Source organism: Ambystoma mexicanum, chromosome 5q, assembly GCF_040938575.1.
Source record: "Ambystoma mexicanum isolate Mex_15411 chromosome 5q, UKY_AmexF1_1, whole genome shotgun sequence".
Taxonomy (NCBI): Eukaryota; Metazoa; Chordata; class Amphibia; order Caudata; family Ambystomatidae; genus Ambystoma; species Ambystoma mexicanum.
The window spans coordinates 178,236,710-178,249,616 of NC_090933.1; the positions used below are offsets into that span (position 1 = coordinate 178,236,710).

General features: G+C 44.1%; 1 protein-coding gene across 2 annotated transcripts in view; it reads right to left on the reverse strand.

Annotated features, from left to right (window-relative positions):
- The window catches only part of FBXO15 (F-box protein 15), a 758,839-nt gene that overhangs the window by 500,593 nt on the left and 245,339 nt on the right, over positions 1-12,907 (reverse strand). For both annotated transcript variants that reach the window (XM_069620708.1, XM_069620709.1), the window contains one exon: positions 11,862-12,104. In XM_069620708.1, coding sequence (XP_069476809.1) covers positions 11,862-12,104 — 243 coding nt within the window. The remainder of the gene's footprint in view (positions 1-11,861; positions 12,105-12,907) is intronic.

The window sequence follows — 12,907 nt, forward strand, 5'->3', positions numbered from 1 at the left end:
GGGGGGCAAAAAGCCTTTCCGCTGGCGTGTACGTTCGCCGTTAGCGTGCGTGTTATAGTTGTACACCTCTGGTCCTCCCCGTGTGGGGGTCCCTCAGAATATTTCAGAGGTTTGCCAAGCTTTTCGGCCCATTTGTGTGTTTGCAGCTTTGGGTGTCAACCACTGCCTGCAGGGTTTGAGTCTGTTGCGTGGTGACACCTCCCGTCCCAGTGGTGCTGCTAGTGTGTGTGTCCGCTTCGGCTGTGGTGTCTGCCCTTGCTGGCTTAAGCGGGGGCCCTATTTTCCCCCTACTTCCTCTTTATAGGACTGCCTCAAAGTAGGTGTCGGTCAGTGCAGTGTGCACCTTTTGTGGTTTTGCCCGCTTTTCTGGTGGGCTCCTCGCACGGCTTGCAGTCACCCCTGCCTTCCTACAACTCTTGTCTTGGTTTCTCCCCAGCCGGGGCTCTGGGCGCCGCCTTAGATGCTTCTGCACCGCTGCATAGGGTGCAGCACACGCAGTCAGCTTCACGGGCGCAAGTTGGCCCGACATTGGAGGGCGTGCTGCACAACTTTAGTTGGGGTAAGTTGTTCGGGTCCTAATATGCCTCTCTTGCCCCCCAGGTAGTGCTTTGCGCATTGGCGGAGTCTCCCGCAACCGTCAATGTTGTGTTTTCATCGTTCTCACCTAAAGGAATCACAGTCCCAGTTGTGGGGAGCTTCTGCGTCGGGTCAAGTTTCGCCCTCCTATGATCTTCGTGTAATCAACCGCGTCTCGTGCGGTGATCACTGGAGGTTAGGTGATTAAGACTTAATGTCAGTCCAGGCTGTTGGGATTGCCTCTTTTGGGGGCTTCCCCCCCGGACATGTCCTTGTTGCCTGCCTTGCCCAGTGTCAGCTCCTTATGTGGATGTGTGGCCACCTTTTTGTGAGGGCCCTGCGTTCCTGGGGGCCCCTTGGCGAGGCCTCCGTGGCACCCGGTGGCTTTATCGGGCCCAGACCCAAGTGTCAATTAGCGCGGTCTAATTGTTCGGCTTTGCTGCCCATTCAGCGTCTCCGTTTGTCTGCTTCACACCGCAGCCGCAGACTCGCCGTCCCGCGGCACCAGCTCGCTGCCCCCGTGCCTCAGATTCCCTTCTCCTCGCATTGGGGTGTCCGTTCCTTCGGCCGTCCTCACTCGCGGGCACTCTGCATGCTCGATCCTGTAATCTGTGGTCCAACTGAAATACCAGGTTGATAAACTCTGCACAGTCTTTAGGTGGGTCTACCACTTGAGCAAGGACATCATTCAGGTCTCCTCGTAGGCCCCGATGAAACAACGCTGTTCTTTTATCTTCTGGCCACCCCGCTTCTACAACCAGTCTATTAAAGGTGGCAATATAAGTCAGATAATCTTGATTCCCTTGGCAGAGGCACAGGAGTTCGTTATTAAGAGCTTATCCATGCAAGTGTCGAGCAAATAACTTTTCCATCTCCTGTTGAAAACCCCTGAAGTTCTGCAGTAATGGGTCATCCCGGCTCACTAAAGGTACCGACCAGTCTGTGGCACTTCCACTCAAATATGATAACACAAAGGCCACCCTCGCCTGGTCATTTGGGAAAGCACCAGGGCTACAAAGAAAATGAAGGCGGCACTGGTTGATTAATGTTGCTTACCTTCTGGGGTCTCCATTAAACCATTCTGGTGGTGCCAGGGGTACTGCTCCCGGCAACGTTATCTGTACTGGATTGACTGATGGTGTAGCGACGGATGGGCCAATCCGGGCAATGGAGCCTGCCCCGCCTGTATTTGTAGTAGCTGTTTCCTTAGTTCATCAGTATAGTCTTTTGTGACTATTAACTCTCGTCTTAAGGCATTGGTTTCCTGTCGGGCTGCGTCTACCTCGGCGCATAATTGTCCCAAAAGCTGGGCCAACTAATCAGTTTCAGATGTCTTCATGACGCCCAGGTGGATAAGGTTTAAAGGCTTTGTGTTCTGTTACGCTCACCTGATATCCCGGGGGCACCTGGAAGGCTCTGAGATCTGGAACCCTGGTTGCGTAGTTGCCCAGTGCTGAATAATGAATCTGCAATTACAGAAGGGAGGATTTGTGATAACTGTCTCTAATGGGTGAATCTCCCACCTCCCTCTGACCGATTCCCTTCCCACTGGGTTCTTTTCTCAGCTTAGTTATTTGTAGGGTGAGCTATCGTCCTGCGTTTCTTGTGCAGGAGCGCTTGAGGTTTGTTGGCGAGCTGCCCGAGTTGCTTCACTGGTGCAGTATGCCTTCCTTGGGCCCAGGCCTGCTATGACCCTGAATCTCCTGGTAGGCAAGTAGGTTTGTTAATATTAAGTCTTTGTTCCGTTTGTGGTGGGAATTCGTTAATGTCTTTATCTCCTTTTCGGGTGCCAAGGTCTTGATGCTGGCGTGCCGGATGGAGAGGCATGTTTCTAGGTAAGAGAAAGCACGAAGCGCAGCGCCTTCATTGCCTTTTGAAGCTTTCCTGTGTTTTCTTCTTCTTCTCCTCACAGGCCGCTGTGGTGCTGCGAGTGGGTGAGAGCACGATGAAAAACAGGCCCCCTGGAATCCGTTAAGGTAGTACAGCGCTGTCCGGTTGTTTAATATTGAAAGCGAACCAGAATATGTCTCTTTTCCTTTGCAGATGTTGCTGTGGTGCTCCGGATGGAAGCATGGCGTACCGCAATGGAATTCAGGTAAGCCTGATGGAATTCGATGTTTTGGAAGCGCACAATCTAATATTGTTTTTTCCTTTCTCGTTATTGCAGGTTGCAATGTTAGAACAACAGCTGTGGTAGTGGTTCGGCAGAAGTCCTTAAACTAGTACTCACAGGTTAGTGATGTTGCTTCTTCTCTCGGTTTCCACAGACTGCAGCCCAGTTGAGATGCTGAGTGCTGGATGGTGTTTTCTCAGGTAACACAGAATAATCTTGTTCTTGTAGGATTACAGGAAGATGTTGAGGACCTGAACATGTTGAGCGTCACGCTGCAGGTTGTAGAATAACACGAAGCATGTTCTGCAGTCAGGGTGTGGTTTATATAGCCCAGGGAAAGTAGTTCCAGGCCTGCCACACCCAAAACACTAGACCGCATGGCTTGGTTCGTAGAACTAGACTGTGTGGGTGCTTTGATGTTGGATTTAAAGGCCCATGTACATAAATGGGACCTAGTTTCAACAGCCCTTCCTTCCTACATATGAGCCTGGTACCAAAGGCGCCAGGACTGGCTCCAGGAGCCCTTCTGCAGTGGTTTTAAGGCCCTCAGGGTTCTGGTGGGACCCTGCTTGTGGCACAACTTGAGCCCCCTCACAGTGGTCATGACAGGAATCCCTAGCCCAAAAAAACGGTTGAATGTCCCTGATCCTTTGTTGAGTGACTACTGTTTGGAGCTTACTAAGAGATTTTCTATTATCCATAAACAGGTCAAAGACTCTTTGCCTAATCCTCTGGAAGGGCCAGGCCACTCCATCCAGCCTGGCGAGTGGGTCTTTACGAAGAGCTTTCAATGATCATCCAGCCTACAGCCAAGGTGGAAAGGCCTTGGAAAGTTTTACTGCCCACTCAGACTGCAGTCCAGTGTGAAGGGCATCATAACTGGATACATGCGAGCCACATAAAGTGGGCTCCTCTATTTCTGGCAGGTAACACGTCTACCGAGTTACCATGGGCAGATTCGGGGACAAAAGGGACTGATAACACCCAAAGACTATCTCTGTGCAATGTTTCCCCAGGTATCATGCCTTCCACAGACATCACATGAGTGACAGAGGGACCACGGCATAACCTCAGGCTACGAAATGAGGTAGATCAAGGGTTATGGAAGTTCCAGGAGTGTCCATATACCTCACCCCTAAGGCAGTTTGGTAAAGATGTCGGCATTTACCACCCTGGACAATCCGTTGTAGAGGAGGAAGCAATGTCAATCGGTACAGTCACTTCAGCTTCTATTAAAACATTTCCTGTGAGGAACTTTCTTATAATGCCAAACAGTATCTATTCCTCGCTTACTACTGAAACCAGACCCTGGTATCACTCCAAACCCAAACTCCTGGTGCTTCTTCTACTCCCGAGTGCCTTCCTATTGGGTTTATTTGATCCTAGATCAAATGGGGTTTATTGAAGTCCTAGAGAGAGTACTTGCAACCCCATTTTCTGCCAACCTTGTGCATGCTCCATCACCTGAAGATTTGTCTCATAAGGAAAAAATGAGTGAGACTTCTTTTATTCTTTTATCTCCCTGCTACATCATACTCATAGTATTGTGCAGGACTCTGATACTTGGATTTGCCTACAATCACCTGCATTTGTGGGGGAAGGGATGCCCCTGCAGCAGATACCGTTACCTTTCTTTCCTTCCTGTTATGAACTCTATTTAGTTTTATTGCATATTGAGCTGGTGCCTACCCTCAGAAGGTTGTCTTTAGGATTTAGCACTCAAAGCAGTACTATATTGAATCACAGAAGTATATATTCCGATTTTGAGGAACATGTCCTTAAAAAGGGCCCATGCAACCTGGTGACTATACCCAATGTTACCTTTACCCTTTCTTCCTATTTCTCTCCTTTTACTCAAACTACAGACCTTCTTGCTCCTTTTCTCCCAAACAGCTCTGTGTGAACTCCACTACCACAAGCCCAATTTCTTTTTTTAAAATAAGAAACATAAGCATCCAGGGTAGTATCTGTATAGAAGGTTCTGGGTCCCATGATGTGGGGTATAGTTTAGATTGCAACATGACCTATTGTATGCCTGTTTTACATCCTGCTGTATACGCCCCATGTATGTAGGGGATTCTTTTTACTTTTTCTCCAGTGGAGGAGCACATACATGGCTTCCCAAGGGCTGGATAGGACGTTGTCACCTAGGATTGGTCTTGCCAGTCATATCTATTAAAACGCAACACTGCTGTTCAACAACCCGCCATTAAACCCCTACCACGGCCTGAAGGGTTGTGGTGGACCAAGGAGAGACTGCTGCTGATATTGCAAATGACGTACTGAAAGCTTTTGTACCGTGGTATGGCCCTGCTATGAACTCCCGTAGTATTAGGAGATTAGCTTGGCTTTTGGACGCTACGATTTCAGAGACAGCAGATGCTTTGGAAAACATAACAGCTGAAATGCAAGCCATTAGGTAAGTGGCCCCTGGCACTTCAGAACAGGATGGTGCTAGACATGATGCTAGCTGAGCATGGAGGGGTCTGCAAAATCATAGGGTCTTCCTATTGCTCTTACGTACCTGATCCTAGTACCTCTGCGCGCAAGTCTATCAAAAGGCTCCATGGAATTGGTTCCCAATTGCACAAAGACACTGGCTCATGGGACATTTTGCATTCCATTTGGGTTTTTTTTAGCCTATGGGGCTGGAAAATAGGAATGTTCCTGCTTACGGTGTTCCTACTAATCTTAGGTTGCTGCCCCTTTGTTAATTGCTTGCCAGTATGCTGCCAGTGGCTAGTCCAATTGTGTGCCCCTCGTCCAAATCCTGTTGCCAGAACCAATGCCCTCATGATGCAAGATGTCCTATACAAGAGATGATGCAGATAGACATTACTGAGATAGACATTATTGGTGCCCCTTTTCCCCCTCCGCCTTCCCCTCTCACAGCGGTAGCGAAGACACTGACTATGTGTCACATGTGATTGTCCTGGAAGAAGAATTGTAAAAGGATGTTCTGTGAATATGGTCAGACTCTTAATGTAGAACTAATGTTCATGAGGGCCGTTTGTGGAAAAGTGATTCTGTATTATATGCCCATTAGTTGTTACATTGTAAACTGCTAAAGACATTTTTGAATGCTTTTCTAACTAATGACTGGGCCTTGCCTCGCAATGTATTTACTCTACGCACAATGCATGCCCCAGTGAGAAACTCGCTGGGCTAAATGAGTAATACAAAGATATGAACTTTGGACCTTGCTAGCCTGAACATTAGGACATTGTAGATGTAATTCTTTTTGCAGAACTTTATCAAGATGTTTCCTTGAGTAAATGGAATACTAAGCGCATACATAAATAGATGCCAGACATAGATTTCCTCTTTTCACAAGGGAAGCTTGCTAGCTGTTACAGGATACAGAAGCTATTTTGAACCAACTGTAAAGAATGAATTATAAATCTGTAATACATACTGCTGGCGTGCACTGTATATTTCCATATTGACACAAGGAATGTTTGTGCGAACTTAGAAAAATAAGACGAACACGGAATGCCTACAGCTTTGCACGCAGTGTCTGGAGATTAAGGTATAAATATGCAACCATTGTGCATTGAAATCAGAGACTTACGAAAGCTTGCTTGTCGTATATCTCCCACTAAAGTGAAAATAAATGCTGTATGCAGAATGCAACGTTTGCCTCTGTGTTGGACTCTATCATTTTGTTTCCTTCCATTATTTCCAGACGGGGCTGAACCTAGAGTGCATTTATAAACTTGTTTACATAGTGTTTTTAATTGTTATTTGTACATTGGTGTGTTTAATTAAAGTAAATATATTTTTATAGAATCTTAATTGGGCATTCCTTTATTTTGGACTGCTGTTCGGGTCACTACTGGTTCTCATTCACACCCCTTCTGAGTGCACAGCATTCCCTCAGCCCATGTGACCACAATAAGTGAAGGGGTAGATCTCTTGGCTGTGCCAGATTTACCTTTATGATTGGGATCACTGTTGGTTTGTAGATGTATGGGCCTGAGCAGTGGTTTAGCGACTACTCATCCTTATTATCCTACAAATAATAAGTAATTTTTTGTCACACATCCCCATTCGCCATTGCCCAAAGGAAACCAGGCAGAAAAAAACATTTTGCAGCCAAGGTGTAAGCGTTATGGTGGGACAACATTCCCCGCTGTGCCCCTGGTCCATACAACCTTTATGCAGAAAAAACTTCTCTGTCTCTGGCTTAAAAAAATGGATCACTTGCCCGAGTAGTCAACTTTCATCTTAGCTGGATACCAAACTGCTTAATTCATTTGAAGAGCAACCTGTGTTTCCACACTTCCAACAGTCCATGGCATTTCGTCAATGTAATCACACTTTGATCTGGCAATCAAAGAATCCTCAGACTCTTCAATTCTACATTGTTAGGCTTGGCTTCCTTCCTCAACATGTCTTCATGAACACAAGGATCTTTAAAGGAAAGCAACACTACTCCTATCCTTTCCCGTGAGCTAAAGTTACCAGCCTTGAAAGAAGGTGAACAGGTTCTTGGATATGGATGACCAGTGAATCAATAAGCACATGGAGTGCCTTGTGTACACTGTCTGTTATAGAAGTTGGGACTCTCACAATTAACACATTTGCTGCATGATTACATTTGTCATCTCTAACGTTTTATCAATGATCAACATTGATTCAACTATTTTATTCTTTAGGCTCGGATAGTCTTTTAACAGACTTTCAGTCTACCCCATTATTTAACGTCAGTATCTGAAACAGAGATCTTGTTTCCTGTACACCCAGCTCCACACCATACATGCGTGCTTCTCCACAGGATTCAGTGGAAGGTATCAATGTGTCTACCTTCTCCTGCAGTTTGCTGCAGCATACTGAGATTCACAATGGCCTCTTGAAATCCTTCCTTCATACCAGTCTCTTCAAGGGGAAAAGGTGGGGAGGCGTGATTAATGTCCATGTTACTACTAATCATTTGGGACAGGGTTAAAGAAGTTCCCTTTTTTCTATTGTGAAGGTTTAAAATAAACCTTACACAAAATAATACAAAACATACATTCACATAATCTTAAAATTCTTAAAATCATGTTAATTCATCCAAACGTTCTTGTAGGAAATGATATAATGCAATAATCAATGACACATTCTCCCCCTCCCACATTAATCTAGACCAAAGCAAATTCCTAGAATTTTCAGAATTAAAGCTTTCCAGTTCTTTTTCAAAATACCTAGTTCTAGATGAGATAAAAAATGAACAATCCATGACCAAGTGGCTAAGCGTTTCACAAGAATCTGCAGTGTGCAAAAATGGCAAGTGATTAAAGTGCTTTGTGCAGAATTTAGAACCCAGTCCTTTATACATTCTCTAGTTGGGAACTGATTTAATCTAAAATGCTTAAAAAGAGACCTGGCTTTGTTGCAGGGGAAGCAAGCTCGATACTAAGGGAAAGATTATTTTTTGTGGGCAAATTTCACATATTCTGTGTATGAGGAGTATGTCTTATTGGAATCAATGGTGGCCAACCAGTCCGGTCTAAATAATTAGGTTTTTGTACCACCAGTTCGATTAATTCCTCCTAGTTGACCCTATTTCCAAAGGCAGGTATTGCATTTTCCTTTTATAAGCATCAATTGAAAAGACTGAAGATCCTTTTAGCAGACTCAGATCCACATACAAAAAAATATCTGGAAGTTGAAGGAATTTAGCGTAATTTCACAATTGGCACCACGCAAACCTCGCCCGTAGTGATACAAGGCACAGTTTGTGGCGAATCATTGAATTGGGACTTGATAATGAGAAGCCCAAAATCTCCTTTCATAATTTACCCTGAATCACATTCAATTGTTTTCCCAGATCTATTAAAGACATGTCGAGACCATACAGTAACACTGGCTCAATTTTCATTATGCAATATCGAACAATCGGAATAATAAAACTAAGCTTCAAACATTTCATTTGTGAAATCAATGGTCGCAATTTCGGCATTAGAGGGACAGTACCCCAGATAACTCATACTGTGAACCCTTTCCAGTTTGGCTGAGCCCAACACATAGTTTTGGGCTTTAACCCCTTAAGTTTCAAGAACGAGCCATCTCGTCTTTGACATTATGTACGCAGTGCCAAGGACGAGATAGCCCATCTGGAAAATTTGTGGAATTCAGCTGGCAGAACAGACTTGGGGTAGGGGTCTTTTAGGCTTTCCCCTTGGCGCCCAGGTAGGTGCACCCACACATGCGAGGTACCGTTTTCATGGGGACACCTGTGGGAATGCGGGAAGGTATGACATTTGTTGTGTTTGTGTGGTTTTCATAAAGTTTTGACCCATTTGCTGGTGCCCTTTGTCACACAACCCTTTCATTTCCCAAATGTGCCCTACATTTAGTCGCTGCTTTAGGCACCATACACTTTTGTAACCTGTACAAGTCACCTACCCTTGAAAAGGTCTGCCTGTGCGCTTTCAAAAAATGTATGCTTGCCGTTCCTCACCACATTGGTTTTCCTGATTTACACATGCTAGGTACGTCTGTTCAGGCTGTAAGCATAAAACTCCTGTGTACCATGGCTCAGTGTTTGGCTTGTGGTGTTGCTTGTTTTGTGAAACACTACAAAAAATGTCTGCTTTCCCAACTGCAAGAGTCGTGGAAATGTAGCAGAGCATTTTTCTTCCCCAAAATTCATAGACACCTTTGCCATACCAAGTCCACCACATACCTTTTTTTTGGTCATTTTCCTGCTTTTCCCCCAATCTATGGCATTTTCCCCTACCTAGTTGTTGCCCGACCTACGCAAATCACCCCTTCCTAAACTTGGAAATGTATCTACTTTTCAGAAATGTGTGCCTTTCTGTCCTCCAATTTGGCTTTCTTACCCTTTTCTTCCATTCCGTCCATGCATGTCCAATTGGCAAAAATGGCCAAAATCGCATACCTCTCACAAAACGGTTGATAACAATTTATTTTTGTTTCCACTCAACCTGTTCGTGAAAGACAGGAAGTTGGGGAATTCAGCACAGCAAACCATTTGTTCCTAGCTCTTACAAGGAAAAAACCATAGGCTTCTTTGTACATCATTTTATTCCATTTTTTTGGAAAAACACAAAATGTTTGCCCTTTTTGGTTATTTTCTCTCACCCCTCCCCCCCACAGCAACCTAGGATTCCTGGGTGGCGTTACGACCGCCTACATGTGAGAAAAAAAGGGGCCAAATTTGGCTAAGATATCTTATGTAACAAAAAAGTTACAAGGCATTGAATGGCCACATACCGAAATCACCAAAAAGGCCTTGGCACTGGGGGGAAATACCCATGGTACTTAAAGGGTTAAGGCTTTAGTAAAAAATTAAATTATTCAAACAAGCATAATTAAAAAAAACTATTTTAGTTGGCTGTAGTCCTACAGCCGTTCTATCAACAACAACAACAACAACAAATCATCGTCAAAGGCCAGTCAGTGTAGTTTAAGATGTCCCAGTCTAGCTGGATATATAGTAGGGGACTGCCATACAAGATCAATATCGCTAATATACACATTAAAAAGAGTTGGGGCCAAAGTACATTCTTGTTGTAGGCCCAGAACTGTGGGTACTGTTCTGGATAATGAGACCTCCTGGGTAAAATGCTCTTTCAGGGTGGTATTTTTGTGCAAAAATGCCACAAGCTGGACCAAATTTGGAGGAATGTTAATATTAAGAAGCTTTGTCCACAACTTGTTTCGAATTACACAATCAAATGCATTAACTACGTCCAAGGATGCTATATATATCCGTCCCTTAGAACTAGGCTTGGCATCATCATTAATGGGCTAAACCCATAGCATTAAGAGCAGTCCCCATGCTTTTTCTAAAGCCCACTTGGGATCTAGAAAAAGCGAGGATTGGGAGATGACAAAATTAAGACCTTGTAATAAGCGGATAACAAAAACCTTACTTATCGCATCTGTTAAGGCAATGGGCCTATAGTTCAAGGGATTAAGGGAATCACCTTTTTTTAAGATGGGCATAATAGACTGTGTCCATGTTTGAGCGCTCGTCTGAAAGGGGTTGTGGCCTAATAGGAGGGTTACTGGATTTTGGAAAGAAGGGGGGAGTAGCAGGTCCCCTTTAGCAAGTCACTCTTACCTCCACAAGAGTTTCCCCCTCCATGATTCTCCCTTACATAGCCACCCCCAGGGTTCGGGTCAGAGAGTCTGCTTCACCGTCGCCACATCAGGGGGGATACCCCTATGAAAGTAGTGATGGTTTTTCCAAATTCATCACAATGGATAAAAAGTATACTTGGAGCATTGATGCAAACAAATGCGATGCCCAAACAGTTAACATCTAGGAAGGGGGAAACAAATACTATGACCAGAGAACTAAACTAAACTTCCTCCTCACTCCCAAATCTCTGCCTTGACTTAACTTTTCTGTTCTTCTCCGGTTTTGCTTTATTTATTGACTAAGTGCCACCACTGACTTGCACCCACATATCCTGTCTCTTATATCTCAGTCTCCCAGTCACGTGCTCAGTCTTATCTTCGCTCCTTTTCCTTTCTTGCTAAAATAACAGTTGAAGGCCCTGTCCTTGTGAGTATGTTATGTATCTACTCTTGCTACTTTTTGCTTGTCTTTTAAAGCCCATCTTTTATCCTCATTTTAGGATGAATCTTTAGCTTCATGTTGATTGCTCTCAGTTTATCCTAATTATGATACCGTTTATTAGTTCACTTGTACAGCGTTTTATAAATGAAACATATAAATAAAATCTGGTAATGTTTGAGTATCTGCTTTATGATAAGATTACTGCCGGTAGAAAGTAGTTAGGTGGTCAGCAATGATCCTTCTCTGTATTATATTTCAATATGCCCCTGTAGATTTTCTTTTCCAGAGAAAACATCAGGGTGGGGAGTTACAATGTTTACCTCCACTTATTTTGTGTAGGTAAAAATGCAAGTACATTTAAGAAGGTTTTCATATTCTGGCAGTAGTTACCTCCTGAGATAGTCGAAGGAATATTACATGCACTAAACCTCATCAGTTATAACATAACACTTGGTAATCAAAATAATAATACATCCTTCAATGTCCTATGTTGACTTCCCAATGCATTTGACAATCGTATTGTACTTGCTGCTCAACATTCTCCCCACAGATTCTTTTTATGCTTTATTTTTAACAAAAGATTTTGTCCATCATAAACCAGTCACATAATGAAAGCAATCTAAGCAATTTACTCACGTGACTGCTTCTTTTGTGTTCACTGGCAGGCCAGTGTAAGGATTAACAGGTTTCAGAAGATTAATTATTCCATTCTTGCCAGCTGCAATAACTTTTGAAATATACTCCTTTTTCCAATACCCAATATTTTTCTCTTCAATTGTATTGTGGTGGAGTAGATTATTAATTGTTTCTACCGCCTTAGATTTCCAATATGTTTTTTTGGACGGAGCCAAAGAAGAGTAGATTCTGTACCATATTAAACTGGAATCAGATACAAAGAATTACAACATTAAAAGGTTAGTTTTCAAATGTACTTCTAATTTAACATTTTATCATTTTATCATTTTATAAAACGTATGTAATATTCAGAAGTCTCGCGGCAGGGATGACTGAGGCTGCTTCTTTGAAATAGGTGTATTAGAGGACATCTAGGTACCTCAGGCAAGCACAGGAACATATAGGAGCAGAGATGGAACGACACTGGGCATCCTTCATCCAGAATGGCAGAACTAACTGACCCAACAATAGGACATGGAACACATAGAAGGAATGCCGACAAGAATATTTCGGTGTATGATATACATCTTTCACTGACCAATGGTTCCATGTACACAGGAAGACAAAAAACAAAGCAGGATACAACACATCTTCCTCACTTAGACAGAAAAGAAGGCAACACCAAAAGATGGAGCAAAAAGCAGAGCGGCATGACACAAGACACCTGGAAAGTGGCATTGTGGGTGGGCAAGGAAGGCAATACCAAATTTGTCGGCCAGCAAAGAAGAAAAGTGCACACATAAATGAGAGTCTTCAACATGGGGAGGAAAGGCAGCACCCGGGCAGGCTCGTCCGTAATGGTGTGAGCGATCCGGTGCCACCCCGCATATCCAGACTCAATTGGGCACAAAAGAAGGAGTGCTCCAGCTCCTGCGTGCATGTGCAGAAACCAGAAAGCACTCTTGTGCGAGGGATCTAAAGGGCCCTCGTCACTGTAGGCAGCAGCGTGGAAAGGAGCCGAATCCGGGCCGGAGGCAAGTGTAGAATTACATTTTTTATGTGTGTGT